The 14,899-nt window shown below is 40.6% G+C and overlaps 3 protein-coding genes and 1 long non-coding RNA gene across 21 annotated transcripts in view; 1 reads left to right on the top strand and 3 right to left on the bottom strand.

Moving 5' to 3' along the window:
- Nucleotides 1-66: 66 nt before the first annotated feature.
- LOC120418812 (kelch domain-containing protein 10 homolog) lies at nucleotides 67-1,876 on the bottom strand. 2 transcript variants are annotated; one of them, XM_039581324.2, is made up of 5 exons: nucleotides 1,725-1,876; nucleotides 1,291-1,602; nucleotides 1,144-1,234; nucleotides 871-1,082; nucleotides 67-804 (listed from the first exon to the last, which is right to left on the bottom strand). In XM_039581324.2, exons 2-5 carry the CDS (start codon nucleotides 1,557-1,559, stop codon nucleotides 144-146), a joined length of 1,233 nt encoding a protein of 410 aa, XP_039437258.1. In that variant the 5' UTR covers nucleotides 1,560-1,602; nucleotides 1,725-1,876; the 3' UTR covers nucleotides 67-143. The 2 variants fall into 2 exon arrangements, with proteins under 2 accessions (XP_039437258.1, XP_039437257.1); XM_039581323.2 differs by having other exon boundaries at nucleotides 1,291-1,857.
- Nucleotides 1,877-2,943: 1,067 nt separating this feature from the next.
- LOC120418810 (melanotransferrin) lies at nucleotides 2,944-13,807 on the top strand. 3 transcript variants are annotated; one of them, XM_039581321.2, is made up of 6 exons: nucleotides 2,944-3,115; nucleotides 3,629-4,059; nucleotides 4,122-5,012; nucleotides 5,070-5,908; nucleotides 5,977-6,131; nucleotides 11,785-13,807. In XM_039581321.2, exons 1-6 carry the CDS (start codon nucleotides 3,064-3,066, stop codon nucleotides 11,805-11,807), a joined length of 2,391 nt encoding a protein of 796 aa, XP_039437255.1. In that variant the 5' UTR covers nucleotides 2,944-3,063; the 3' UTR covers nucleotides 11,808-13,807. The 3 variants fall into 3 exon arrangements, with proteins under 3 accessions (XP_039437255.1, XP_039437256.1, XP_039437254.1); XM_039581322.2 differs by lacking the exon at nucleotides 11,785-13,807 and adding an exon at nucleotides 6,900-7,026; XM_039581320.2 differs by lacking the exon at nucleotides 11,785-13,807 and having other exon boundaries at nucleotides 5,977-7,026.
- On the bottom strand, nucleotides 8,332-10,196 carry LOC120418814 (uncharacterized). The gene is made up of 2 exons (XR_005605624.2): nucleotides 9,722-10,196; nucleotides 8,332-9,608 (listed from the first exon to the last, which is right to left on the bottom strand). It is a non-coding gene; the product is annotated as an uncharacterized LOC120418814 (long non-coding RNA).
- Nucleotides 12,382-14,899, bottom strand: part of LOC120418809 (probable serine/threonine-protein kinase DDB_G0282963) — a 79,808-nt gene continuing 77,290 nt past the window's right edge. For all 15 annotated transcript variants that reach the window (XR_005605622.2, XM_039581317.2, XM_039581307.2 and 12 more), the window contains one exon: nucleotides 12,382-14,676. Coding sequence is in view for 14 of the 15 variants with exons in the window: in XM_039581317.2 (XP_039437251.1) it covers nucleotides 14,569-14,676 (108 nt within the window). In the remaining variant the exon portion in view is untranslated. The remainder of the gene's footprint in view (nucleotides 14,677-14,899) is intronic.

The following is a 14,899-nucleotide window of genomic DNA, read 5'->3' as shown; positions in this document are numbered from 1 at the left end:
TCGTTAAAGTGGATTGATTTGCTTTTTTTAGATAGAACTTCTTTCAGAAGCTAATTAAAAACAAAATCATAATTGAATCTCTTTATTAAGCAGCATTTTTAACGCAGGAATTCTATTCCAGAAAAATAACTATCCTTGAAGATTCATTGCTCATGAACACGCTTTGCAAATTTCAATGGAATACCAACTGAAAGTAAACCGGGCAAGGTCGATCTGTTCGCCATATCGGGAACATAATGCTGCAATGCTTCCCAGCAGATCTCGCTCAGCTTGGGAATTGTTGTCCACATCTTATAAACTATGTTAGTTCTAACGTTGTTGTTCGAGCTAAACTTGATCCCGCCAAAAATATACATACAACCTGCGCTGCTGCACGCGGCATCGTGAAAAAAGAGCGGATGAGGCAGAACCGACTTTTGCATCAGCTGCCACTGGAGGGAAGAAAGATTAAGCTTCCAAATGTCTCCGTAGTATGTTCGTCCGTCGTAACCTCCAGCCACGACAATCTCGGTGCCCTGGTCGGTCTTGTATTGCACGCATGAATGGCACTTGCGAGCCGTCGGAACTCCTGGTAGAGGCAAGTTCGGGTCCGGCTTTGTGGCCGTGTAAGACCACACGTTTTCACGAATGTGATAGGTTGGGATCGAGGCCAAGCTGAACGCGGAATCGCTTGTGCCTCCACCGATTATGTAGATTCTCTCATCGTCAATCGCAATCTCGTGACGGTAGCGTCCGGGAGGATCATCACGGATGTCCTGTCGGCACGCATACGCACATTCCCACGTTTTGCTCGAAATGTTTAACCTGGAATGGAATCAAAGTTAATGATGTGTTAATGTTAATGATGTATTTATCGTGAGTTCAGTTTACCTATATATATCACAGGTATAATCGAAACCCTCGGTCCCTCCAATCGTGTACAAATGTCCGTCGTGGTACACGATAGCCTGACCGTACTGGGCCGGAGGTAAATCCCCCTTGACTTCCACTTCGGTCATTTCTTTTGGCTTCTTTTCTGGCTGGCAGACGTACACACGATTTGAGCAGTTTACACCAAACGGAAAGCCAGTTCCTCCAAAGACCTGTTATTTAGAGATGAAAGGAATCAGACTAATTGTCGGTACGTTTTGGAACGCTACTTACAATGAGGGTTTCGCCAAGTAAAATCATTGCGTTCGAGGCCAGCTCTTGCGGCAGCACGTGATTCGGACCCATTACCAAGGACCACTCTTTTCTGAAATAAAGAACTAATTAGAAAATGTCTTATTTTCTTACCGTCTCCATTCTTACCTGACGATGTCGTATTTCCACAGTTCCTGGAACAGGCACCGACTTCCGGCATCGTCATCGTCTTCCGTCACGACTGCCATATTTGGATTAAATCCTCCGAAACAGTAGATGGCCGCATCATCGCATACAATCCGATGGCCGCTTCTTGCGAAAGGCCGGGATCGTCCGTTTTTGGTATAGCTCTTGTACTTGACGCGTTTCACCTCGTACGGGCGGAAGCAGAATACCTGGTCAGAATCGGCCACTGCCGTGGAAGCGTCGCTGCTCATTTCCTCGGCACTTAATTCTACGACCTCTCGGAGATTTCGCAATCTAGGCACGTTTAAAAATTTGTTCAAAAAGTTCAGCACTCGTGCGAGAAATTTGTAGAACAGCAGAACGAGTATTCGCATCACAGTGTCTATACGACTTTTACCTCCAACCGCATTGCTTACCAAGTTCTTCAATATATTTTCAAAGCACTACACTTGTTCAGAGAATTGATTTTAAATTGAATTATATTCTACAGAATTCAACCTCATTTGGGGAAAAACAGAATCTGGCCAATGTTGTTGACATTAGAAAAAATCTGAAACGTCAAACTAGCATGTACGCTAAAAAGTGTTAAAGATTTCGTGAGTAAATATCTTTGCACTCTTTGAATGAGTAACGTCATGATTCGAAATCAGGACACTTAGTAGTATATAATTTTTGTTATAGCTGGCAAAAAATCATGTAACAAGTTGGAAATGTAGAAATATTATCAGGATGTATGTAGTATAAACAGTCAGTATTTCGAGAATGCATGCAAAATAAGTCTTTTCTTCAAATTTTTCATCAGAATTTTAAAATTAAAATGACTTTTTGTGCTTCAAGTCCCAGACACTTTTAAAAGCTGATTCGAAATCCGGACACTTTTGCTTCGAATTCCGGACACTCGATTTTGCTTATGAACCGCACAAATTTGGACTGAGATGTTAGTGAAGGGCATTCTTTCGGTCTCAAATAAGTTGTTTACATTATAACAATCGATATTTTATATAAAAATTTGCTAGAATTTAAGGAAATCAAAACCATTAATTTCTGTTTTGCCTTCCCGTTGCATCGGACGCCAATGAAATATTGCACGTGAAATGTTTCACATTTTTTGGTAATCTTATAATTTTATTCTATTTTATTGTTTTGACATTAACTACAGCGCTCAAACAAACTTTAAACTAAAGTTGATGTTAGAATTCATCAAATAACACAGTTTTGACATTCATAATGCGAACTTATATCCAAATAATTGATAAAACAAGATGAAGTGTCCGGGTTTTGAAGCGTCCGGGAATTCGAATCATGACGTTATCTCTTGGAAACTCTATCTGGAGCAACATTTGAAATTTGTTCAATCAAATCTCGTACAGGCTGATCGTACAAAATATTCTTCTGCGTGATGCACTGCTTCTGTCTACGTTTCATTATCATTGTCATTGAATGTTTAATTAAATTCATTTTTAATTCATGAAATTTACGGATTCTGAGTTACTTAATTATGTTCAAAAAAGTGGGTAAATCAAATCTGAATCCAGCACATCTTCTCGTAAGCGTGTTTCATTCAACATTTAATGTTGAAAACCATGCAGAATCCATCTGCCATGATGAATGATAGAAACCGACAAAACGTCAATGATCAATCCACCATTTTTGATGGGCGTGTGCAGGGCGGATTTGTGAATGCTCTGGAATTTATTTTTTAAGTTTTAAGCTGTTATCTGTGTAATTGGTGAACATTTTTCTTCTCGAATCAAAATGGGTACCACGCGCTATGCGTTGGTGGTATTTTTAATCGGTGCAGTCTGCGGTAAGTTGAAGAAATTACGAAAATATATTTTGGAATTTTCATTGACGGCACCCATCGTGCCCCATGAATGAGCTATGTTTTGGTGTTTCTGTTTAGTTTAATTTCACGTTATTCGTTTTTTTTTCTGGTTAGATGCGCTGTTTGATAAGACGTGCCTTTTATCGAATATTTATATGTGAATTTAACATTTTTCAAATGATTCAGGTATCAATCGGACACCTGTTTGATTCATCATCATGCTGATCGTATAGCATAAACTGTCAATGTGTTTGTAGAAGCACACCAATACACAGACTCAGAGTACCGATTTGTTTGTAAACAAAGCTTTAAACGCTAAATTTAACCTTTAAAGAAATAAATAAACAGAAAATTAAAATTATTTCACGTTTAGCGAAAGCACGTTAAAATGTGTGATGATAAACATGAGTGACCATGCGCTTCACCTTTGTCTATTTTATAATTTTAAAAATCAATGTATTTATTAAAATCTTATACATAAATCTAATTCCGCAGCACAACACAACTTTGACGAGGTCGAGCTGGGCCAACAGATGGTGTGGTGTGCGACCTCGGAGGCCGAACTCTTCAAGTGTCGCAACTTTACAGTTGCGCTAGAACGCGATCGTGCCCTGTTCGACAACTATTTCCTGGACGTAAGCTGTTATTATGGTTTCGATCAGGACGAGTGCATGCGGCTGATTGACGAGGGTAAAGCTCACATTATGTCGCTCGACGCAGGAGAGGTATACACCGGAGGTCGTCATCACTCGCTCGTTCCGATCATGCAGGAAGGATACGACGGTGGGTTCACGCAGTACCACGCGGTCGCGGTCGTCAAGAAGGACACGTTGACTGAGGTGACGAGTTTGCGCCATTTGAAGGGGAAGAAGGCATGCTTCGCTTGGGTAGGCAGCTACGCCGGGTGGACCATTCCGATTTATACGGTGAGATATGTTTGGGATCTGAGAAAAACGGTTGAAATTAAAACTTTTAAACATTTACGCAGATTCAACGCGAAGGCGGCATGGACATTACCGACTGTAATAACCACGTGAAAACGGCAACGGACTACTTTGGGCAGTCGTGTGCCGTGAACGCCCTGGTTGACAAGTACAATCCTATTGGAGACAACTCGGACAAGTTGTGCCACTTGTGCACGGGAAAGGTGCCGGGAGAAAAGTGTACTCCGAAGGATCCGTACGCCGGATTTGAAGGCGCGTTCCGTTGCCTGGTGGAGAAGGGAGAGATTGCGTTTGTTAAGCACACGACCGTCAACGAGATGGTCGAGAGTGGGCTGATTCCCGGGGTCACGGTTGACCAGTTTGAACTGCTGTGCAAGGATGGGTCTAGGAAGCCAGTTTCGGAGTATCGCCAGTGTCATTGGGGACTGGTGCAGTCGCACGCCTTGGTCGTATCGTCCGCCAGAACGACAAGCGAGCGGCGAAGATACAAAAAGTTCTTCACCCAGGCCGTAAACTTGTACTCCTCAAAGTCCAAGCGTTTCAACGGAACGGCGAATGCCTCGGAAGATCGCTACCGGAATCAGGATCGATACAACGATCGCTACAACAACAACAACAATAACCGTTTCTTCACATCGACAACTACCGATCGTTACAACTACGGTCGCGAAGTGGACGAGGACCGCAACGGCAATGGCACTCAGTTTTACGAAAAGTTTGATCTGTTTGAATCTCGACGGTATGGAAAGCTGCTCAATCTTATGTTCCAAGATACCGCCCGATATCTGGCGCCAATTGAAGAAAACAATCAAAACTTCCAAAACTATCTGGGGCCGGCGTTGGAGTTGATCTATGGCGTGCGTGCCTGCCCAGTGAGCAGAATGAGTTTGTGCGTAACGTCGGAACCGGAAATGGAAAAGTGTATCAAGATGAGGGTAAGTGAGGTGGGATGAATTTGTAGCACTTTATAAATTAATTCTATTTTTTTGCAGACCGCTCTCAAAGCTCAACTGATCAAGCCAGATATGCAGTGCTTGAAGGCCCACTCGCACGTGGATTGCATGCGCCACGTAAACGCCGGACTGGCGGACGTCGTTGTTCTGGACGCGAGTGATGTCTACACGGGAGGACTCAAGTACGATCTGCTGCCGTTCATGTCGGAGATTTACGACCTCGGCGAGCCTGAGTATTATGTCGTTGCGGTAGCCAAGGAGGAAGATCCGGACACAGAGTTGACCTATCTGAAGGGCAAGAACACGTGTCATTCGGGCATCAATACGGCAGCAGGTTGGGTCTACCCGATGGCTTATCTCATCTCAAACGGATGGATTCGACCGTACGGCTGTGACAGCATCCGGGCGGCGGCAGAATATTTCACGAAGTCCTGCGTTCCCGGCGTTATCAGCAACGAGTACAACCAAGGAGTGCCTTACGATAACCTGTGCGACCTCTGTCGTGGTAGCAGCTATCGCTACTGTCGGCGAGACGCATCGGAAGATTTCTACGGCAACACCGGAGCGTTCCGCTGCCTGGTGGAGGGTGGAGGACAGGTCGCGTTTGTTAAGCACACCACAGTTCTGGAAAACACCGGCGGCAAAAAGCGCGAATGGTGGGCCCGGAATACGCTGCCAGACGATTTCGAGCTGCTCTGCCCTGATGGCACGCGTGCCGAAATCAACGAGTACAAGCGCTGCAACCTTGGCAAGGTCAAAGCCAACACCATTGTTACCCGGGGTGGACACAACTACAACGCGACCCAACTCAACGCCTACATCAATCTGTTCACCTACGCTCAGCAATATTACGGCCGCCGTGAAGCGGACGAGTTCAGGTAAGTCGTTAAATCACAAGCTTTTCCAAATAATTTCAACACTAATCAACCTCTTCTACTAAATACAGCTTCAGCCTGTTCTACTCGAACCCACCGTACCACGATCTGATTTTCTCGGACGCGACGCGAGAGTTGCGGCTCGTTCCGGGTGACCGCCGTTGGTTTGATGCCTACCTCGGGGCGGACTTTTTACGCGCCCGACGAATCACCGACTGTCATGCAGGTGCGAATTCCATAGCGTTCTCCTATCCCTTGAGTGTGATGTGTGCCTTGATAGCGTTCGCGCTAGTGTACAAAAGCCTTAACGTAGAACTTTAACGATTAGTATTTTAGACATTTTTTGTACAATGTTCAAATTAACATTCCGTCCGCAGAATTTCTGCAAGGTAACTAAACAAAAAGTGATTAAATGTACTCAAAGTATGTAGATCTGCTAATAAATTAACAAAAGTTAAACAATTCAATGACCATATTTTTGGAAGTACTATACTGCCGTTCTACGCATAATTGTCCCATGTTCAAAAAAGTGCAACTGAGAAAAACGCGATTGAAATTTTTCTACCGATTTCTGTGTTTCTACGCATAATTGTCTCGTGGGTTCCTATTCGCCCTATGTGTCCCTAATCACCCCAGTTAGCAGTTTATCACCCTTAATTGTGATTCTGTTGCTATACAACAGATAAACAAGACATAATGGTTAGTAAAACTAATGATTCCGTGTAAAAAAATACTCGGTGGGACATTTATGCGTAGAAGTTTAACGATGGGACAAACAGACTTGGTGTTGTTTTCAATGAGTTTCCGAACAAAGTACCAGATTTTATGTGTTTTTCTTAAAGTACACATCAAACTAAACTTTAAAATGTCATAAAGTCAAAATCGTCCAAAACTGACATGGGACAATTATGCGTAGAACGGCAGTATAACTGCATGAAGGTAAATTCTTGTCTTTAAAATTAAAATAACGATGTTTCTTCATTAAAACCAACAGCGCCGTAAAGGAATCGTCATGAGTGCCACTTCCACAAACCACGAAATCAAACATTTTAATAACGTGAATAAGCAATAATTGAAGATAGAGCAGATCTGAATATTTTTAAATAAAATAAATAAATCTAGTCAATATTTCATTTTTTTCGATGACATCTCCTAGAATTTTAAAGTCTTCATGAGTCGTTGTGCAAAAGGTTATATAAATTGCTACTTCCACCCAAATTGATTTATCCAACGTTCCTTGGCGAGTTGGGTAAATACGTAGAGTGTTGTAAAAATCGAATGTTTCAGAGAGTAGCATGCATTTTTCAATTGCCAAGAAAAATGATGCAGGTGGGTATCACACACATGACCAATATGACGATGAACTTTGTTCAAAGCTCTTCAAATTTATTCCACTTTAATAAATTTGAATTATTTTACTTGGTATTACAGTACTTGTTCGGTAACTGGCTATACTGCCCCTCATCGCATAAATGTTCCATATGCATTTTCATCGTTTTTGAGTTATTGATGCAGTTTGGTTCGAAATCGTATGCTCTTTCAAAAGAGCTTATAACATCCAGTACTTTGTTCTAGAAATCAGGAGTAAATCCAGTTTTTTCGCGAAAACTTAAGAGGCAGTATTTCTAGTTTGGTAGTACCGAGGTGCTCCGATTTGGATGAAACTTTCAGCGTTTGTTTGTCTATACATGAGATGAACTCATGCCAAATATGAGCCCTCTACGACAAAGGGAAGTGGGGTAAAACGGGCATTGATGTTTGAGGTCAAAAAAACATGAAAAATCATAAAATTGCTCCCATTTGCGTAAAACTTGATCAATTCCAACTCTCTTAGATGCATTCGAAAGGTCTTTTGAAGCACTTTAAAATGTGCTGTATACATCTAAGATTGGTTTGACTTTTTCTCATAGCTTTTGCAAATTACTGTAAAAATGGTTTTTTTTAAACCTTAATATCTTTTTGCAACAGCCTTCAACACCCATACTCCCATAGGTCAAAAGATAGGTAATTTCATGGACTATGAGCCAACGGTTTTAACTTTTTGGCCAATCGCAGTTTTTCTCATAGATTTACGATTTTTCTATAACAAACTTTTTACAAAGCTATAGTCCATGAAATTACCTATCTTTTGACCCATGGGAGTACGAGTGTTGGAGGCTGTTTCAAAAAAAATATTAAGGTTTTAAAAAAATCAATTTTTAACAGTGATAACCACGCGAAAGACAAGTATCGGTCGGAGTTAAAATAAAAGAAGATGTTGTCTGCTTGGTGGTCGTAATCGAAAAGGGACGACTCGATCGTTCGGCTTTATTACTTCACCTCTGTTCACATTGTCTTTCGTTTCCCTTAGTATTGGTGTGATCTCAAAAATAGTAGGGATGTTCACATCAGTTCTCCCTTCTTAGGAATGATTTTACATAATAAAATAAAGAACATAGTTTAGAATTCATTCATGTATCAGTTAATACAAATTTAGAGCGCGAAAACAATTCACTAGTTATAGTTAAATTCACTGTCCACTTTTGGATTCCTTATGCGTTTAGAACGCCGAAGACAAATCTCTGGCAAATCTGCCTCGGCGGCATCCCGCTTCCGTCTCCTCGCTCTTGGTTGAACCGGTTCCGGAAAACCTCGGAACGGGCCTTCACCGCATCCGGTGCCCCGCAATATCTCAAAATCTTCTCCCATCTCGAACTCCAGGTTGTCTTCAGCTTCGTTCGTCACCGGCTTCGCGACCTCGATGAAATTCACCGCATCTCGCCGCAGGTTTCTCAATGTGAAACACTTTCTTTTTATATGACCTAACTCCCCGCAGTAATCACATACCATCTCTGAATAATCCCTCTTTGGCCAATTGTTGTAGTTGTTACGACCATTTAGTCTGTTATTGTTACTGTAGTTTGTGTTTCTTTGTGTGTTGTTACGGTTATCACCTTGGAATCGAACTGTACGTTGAGTGTTTTGTGAATTTTGTGTGCGATTGTGATTGTTGTTGTTGTAACCCGATCTGTTGTAGCCATTTCCCGATCTATTGAAACCGTTACCCTGTCTATTGACATTGTTTTGTGTGTGTGTGTTGTCTTTGATTGTAGGGATGGCCCAAACGCTCGTGAACTGGTCTTCTCACTTGGTTAATCATCTCCGGAGGAGGGTAGTTGTAGTTAGCGCACGAATTTTGATTGAAAAGCGAATGTACATTGCGTTTAGCAATGTTTCATGTAGTGATAAACTTGTCCAATTTTGCCAAATCCAACTTTTCCTCCTTCAGAAGATTTTCCTTCAACACAGCATCACTAAGTCCAACCAAAACTCTATCAATGATTGCAACTTCTTTGAAATTTTCAAACCCACAAAACTCAGCTTGAAGTTTGACCGCTTGCACAAACTCCTCAGCGGTTTCGTCCGGTTGTTGAGTTCTTTGACTGAACCGAAACCGTTGTACAAGGTCAGGCTCAACTAAATCAAGTTTAAGCTTGAGTTTTGCCACAATGGTAGCATAATCAGCTTTGTCTAATTCATCCTTCTTGAAGAGAAGTTTAAGTTGAGAATAGATAAACGGACCACAAAGGTTCATAAAATGTGATTTTTTAAGTTCACCCTTCACTTTGTTGGCCTTAAACGTGTATTCTAGCCTATCGGCCCAATCTCCAAAGACTGCGCCTTTGCGGTACTGCTCGATACTCGATGCCATGCTCATTTTGCCCTGAATAAGTGCCCCAAAATTTGTAATAAAAATAATAAAACAAAGAGAAAACACAAAGTAGGAAGACTAATTAGTCTTATGTTGCAGGGGTGAAAAAAAACTGAATCACTCACCGTTTCTCCTGTTCCGGCCGTTGCCAGCTTATTTGGCCTACTTAACTCAAGGTCACGCCAAACAATGACTTCCAAGCACCTCCAACAGCGACGTCCTCGAGCTTCCGCTGGTAATCACTGTCTCGATCGTACAAAATGGCGTCGTACCACCGCACCAGACTACACAGCGCGTCCTCACAGATGACCAATCGAGTTCGTTGTCCTGTTGTTCGCCCAGATGCCGGCCAAAATCACGCAAAGCTAGCACGACTCGGACCAAGAACCGTTTAAACGCAACCACTAATCTATTAAATATAAGAATCACACTCTTAATTGATCGAAATTAAATCAAACGTGAAAAATAAATGCAAGCGCACAGCCTTGCGCACAGTAGAATTCCACCCAAGAGCAAAAGAAACAAAGCACACTTTCTGTCGAACAAAGTTTAGTCGACTTCTTTTGTGATACGAACAAAAGAAATATTATTTGCCTCGAGACTTACGCGCACGGCCTGCTTTAATATGTCGGACCAGCTCCAACAAAATGGCGTCGTCCTTTTGTTCCTCAGCAGCACACACCACCTTTCAACGCGAGAACCCCAGCCAGAACCGTAGAAAGTTCTACCGGAACAGCCTTCCGCCGGACGTTTTCCGCTATGTTAAACGATTATTACGTGCTGCACACCTTTTTCCGGATTTCTGCCGGCCCACCGCACATCCACTCCAAATAGAGATAGAATTTTACTGCCAAGGCCACCACTAAGCAGACGAGCAGAAGGAAAAAAAAAGAATTGTGCCGCACCAAAAACAAAATGTTCACTTTTGAGCCCGTCCCTCAAACAAAAGAAAACACGTGTTTTCGCTCTGTCTCAAAAAATGGTTTTACCGGTTGTACCTAGTTCGCCGTTTTCACTGCGTGTTTTAATTACCCGATTTTACCCAACTCCCGGACAGTAAGCAAAAACTTCCAATATTCCCGTCGCCACTGATAACCACGCGAAAGACGGTATCGGTCGGAGTTAAAATAAAAGAAGATGTTGTCTGCTTGCTGGTCGTAATCGAAAAGGGACGACTCGATCGTTCGGCTTTATTACTTCACCTCTGTTCACATTGTCTTTCGTTTCCCTTAGTATTGGTGTGATCTCAAAAATAGTAGGGATGTTCACATCAAACAGTAATTTGAAAAAGCTATGAGAAAAAGTCAAACCAATCTTAGATATATGTAGCACATGTTTTTTGGACCTCAAACTTCAAAGCCTGTTTTACCCTACATCCCTTTGTCGTAGAGGGCTCATATTTGGCATGAGTTCATCTCATCTATAGATAAACAAACGCTGAAAGTTTCATCCAAATCGAAGCACCTCGATACGACCTACACACTGGTGAAAAACTCGCTATTAACACGGAGCCTTATGTGTGGGACAAACTTCAAATGCGTTTTTCTCAGCTTTCTGTTTTTGCATATGGGACATTTATGCGAACATGGGCAGTGTAGCCCAAGTTAAAAATCGGACAAACGTCAAAAAACAATAGCAATGTTAAAGTAGAGTGATCGAGGATAGTGGATAAAATAAAAAATAAATATCATCAAAGAAAACATATTTTTAATGTTTTCATAAAATTTCATGAAATATTAAAGGGTTGTTCGGTGAATGTCCCTTCGGCGGAACCTTGTTTAGTCTTATATCCAATTCGCACGGACTTTTCAAAGCCGTTTTTTAAATGTTTCAGTTTTTTATGCCGAACTTCGGATGAAATCTGCCGAAAACAGAACAACTGAGCGCTCTGCAGAGAGTTCAGCAGAAAATTCATCTGCCGAAGTCTCGGCAAAAATAATTTCGACTGCTAGCTTGTTTAAGCGGTGTATGCACTTCGGAAGGAATCGGTCAAGAAAAATTTCAAATGGGCGAAAGCAAGCCAGAGAGGGTGAAGAAAAGCCCCAAGAAATCGCTCCCTCTCCTTTGTTCTGCTGTTCGTAAAGCTGTTTCTTGACCCCTTTCCTTCAAATCTAGCCTTTATGCCGAAAATCTCGGCATTCCCTAGAGCAAATCGTGGTCAATTGATTCTTTTTGTTTTTTTTTTTAGATTGGGTCACACAAAAATACTGAAATTTGTATGACCGAATCCCACCCCTCAGACCCAATGGACCCCTGATGACGGTAGGTAAGTAAATTATTTAAGGGTGCACCGCAACTAAGGAAGTTGTTGTCTTCTTATTCCAATTTGTCAAACTTACGGACCCAATCCTGCAAGAATCTCATTGTAAAAATAGTCAAACTTTGTTGTAATAACTTTGAAGACAGTAATTTGAAGGATGAATAAAAAATCATATCGATAGTTTCCGTAGTTTTTAAGATACTAAAATGTCTTGAACAGAAATCTGGGTGCAAAAGCTATAATTGTTGTGTACCGTTAAGCTCTTATCCTATTTCTAAGATTTCTCACCGGGATAGCTGCCCAGTTAAAAACAAACAAACGTCAAAATCAATTACAAAGTAAAATGATCAAGGGGTCAGTGGATGCAAATATGAACATCATAAAATAAAATTATTTTTTAAAGTTTTCATGAAATGTCATGTCATTTTCAACGGAAATTTCAAATGGAATGGTCTGGGGATATTTTTTAGTGCTGTGAATTTTTAGTTTTAGCGTGTCAGCGTAGAATTCTTCAAACTAATCATATAAAAACCAAACAGTTTTATTTTTTTCCATTTAATTTGATATTTTTGTAGGTTACAGCAATACATGTTCATGATATTATCGTAGTATGTATATATATATATAGCTTTAAATTAAACATTACATAGCGTTTACCGAAAGTCGTTAAATTTGTTATTACCCAAAAACGAAGGTCTGCTTAGTATAAAAATATATATATTCGCTTGTTTGTTTAGTGCTTACAATGTTTGCGTGTTTTCTTTCATTTTTTTCGTTTTCAATATTTATTTAGTATGGAGTGTTATCGGTTTGTTGTTTTTTTCGGTTCGGACTCACCTAGCAGTAATTATTGTTTCTTTTTTTGTTGTTGCTCGCCTTTCGTCTCGCTACATTAACTTGCAGCGCTGCACACGAGACAGAGAGCGGGAGAGAGATGCTTGCTGCGTCGTCTTACAATTGCTCCAATAAAATATTTTACAACCTAATCGAATCAGGTTTTTCAAACTATTACAAAGTAATATGTACAGGACCGTTTTTTTTTGCAAATTACACATTTAATCGCAGTCAAAGAAAACTCTCTTCCTCTCTCTCTCATTCTCTTTCTAGCTATTGGTTTTAAACTCTACGGTTAGCAGTTTTTTTTTCGAGCTATTCGAGATTCTATCGTTATTTGGGGGGGAAAGGTCGAAAACAATCGTGTGTTGAGTGAAATAAATAGCAATAAATAGTTACAAAAAATAACATTCTGATCTCGTAAATAATTTAGCCTCTTCCGATGCGTCAACTGGTACCGTACGAAGGAAATGATAATTGTTTCTTGGAAGCTTCAAACTAGTGGGTGCTGGGTAAGCTTCTACATATTTGGGTGGAAGACCAACAACACGTCAATTCAAGCCTTGTCGAAGCGTTTCTTCTATTGTGTGTATGTTTTGGTTTAGCTCATTTTCAGCAATCGCATTAATGAACTAGGATGCTTGCTTTTAGGTTGGATGTTGTTTCTCGTTAAAATCAGCCTTTTATCATTTCCCTTTTCATTTGCGACACTTAAAAGGTATAGTTTTTTTTTGTTTTCTTGTTTGTAGATATATTTTTGTTTTCGTCAATTGAGCTTCTACTACTGTTTAACTGCAAACGCATGTGTGTATGTGCTGTGTACGGGTAAAGGTATGTTTACTAAATGTAAATGGACGACATTTAGAGTTGCTTTTTCGCGCATTTTCCCTACTGATTATAATAACTAACGATCAGTAAGGTATGTTTTGTATTTGTTGTTTTGTTGTATGTAGAATATACATTATGTTTATATTTTGTGTATAACTTTCAGTACCATGTTTGATAATTGATATAGTTGTTTGTTTACACTTGTTCTTCTTTTTCTTCTTTCGAAAAATGATAGATCAGGCAGCTCTCCTCAAGGAGGTTTCGTTTGCTTCAGTGCTTTGCTTAGTTGTTTCCAGACAAAAATGATATTTTTTCTCGATTATGTTCGTGTCTATCCGTTTTCTGAAAGCAGAATCAGTTCTGTAAGGGTTAAAACTTGATTTCGTTCTAAAAAGTGTTTGAGATGTAAACGAAGATTTGTTTGCTTTGGTATGAATTTCAAGAGTATAATATGGTTTCGTGTAAAATTGTGCCTTTCCGCTCGAGAGAACGCACGGTGAATGCTAAAACGGAAGTTTTTTTACCGAGAGTATGTGCTTGATCGCAGAAATGCTCCCGAACAATATACATACTTTAACAATTTACAACGTACTCTCGACCGCGATCACTGATCACCCAGATTCTGAATGCTTGAATGCAAAGAGCTCGCACACATAGTAAAATGCCTTAAAGTGATACACGCGCTTAAACGTACATTAGTTAATAGATAACATTGTTTTCCCAATATGTATAATCAACTTGTTCAGTCCCACGAGGTTCGGAGAGTGTTGAAATGGACTCGCTTCCACTGCCCCGATCTCCTCCTCTACAAATGTGATGCCTTTTTTTGCCGAGACTAGCGTAGAAAGTTTCAACGAATATATGCCTGTATGTATGTCTGTTCAAAGAATATTACTGTTTCTTTCTTCCGTTATGTTGTGGCACATCCTAATGCCACACCGATGATATCCGAAGAAACACACTGGTTAGTTTACAACTTAATAGAAAAAGAATGACGATGGTGGTGATGATGATTACACAGATATTAATTCAACAATTGGACGCTCGCGTTTAGTGAATTTTCGGTGCGCTGCGGTCGTTAATCGTTCGGTTTCGTTTCAACGTCGCCCCACGCTTGATCTGATCCATCAGCGATTCGTGACATATCCGTGGGTCGGGCTGCAATGGGTTGCGTTTGGTAAGAAATGTAAGAAGAGAAAGAAGAACAGTTAGGTTCTGTTGAACGGTACGATTAAAGAACATAAGCACTCGTGACGAGTTGTGAGGATGTTGTATTATTCGTGAGAGAGGGATGTTATAGATAAAAATGTGGTAAAATAAGCAATTCCATGCAAAAACTAAAAACCTATACAGCTCTGATTTTGGGCACATTTAAGTTCCT

This window comes from Culex pipiens, chromosome 3 (genome assembly GCF_016801865.2).
Source record: "Culex pipiens pallens isolate TS chromosome 3, TS_CPP_V2, whole genome shotgun sequence".
Taxonomy (NCBI): domain Eukaryota; kingdom Metazoa; phylum Arthropoda; class Insecta; order Diptera; family Culicidae; genus Culex; species Culex pipiens.
The sequence above is the reverse complement of the archived record's forward strand: the minus strand, read 5'-3'. Positions and strand labels throughout refer to the sequence as shown.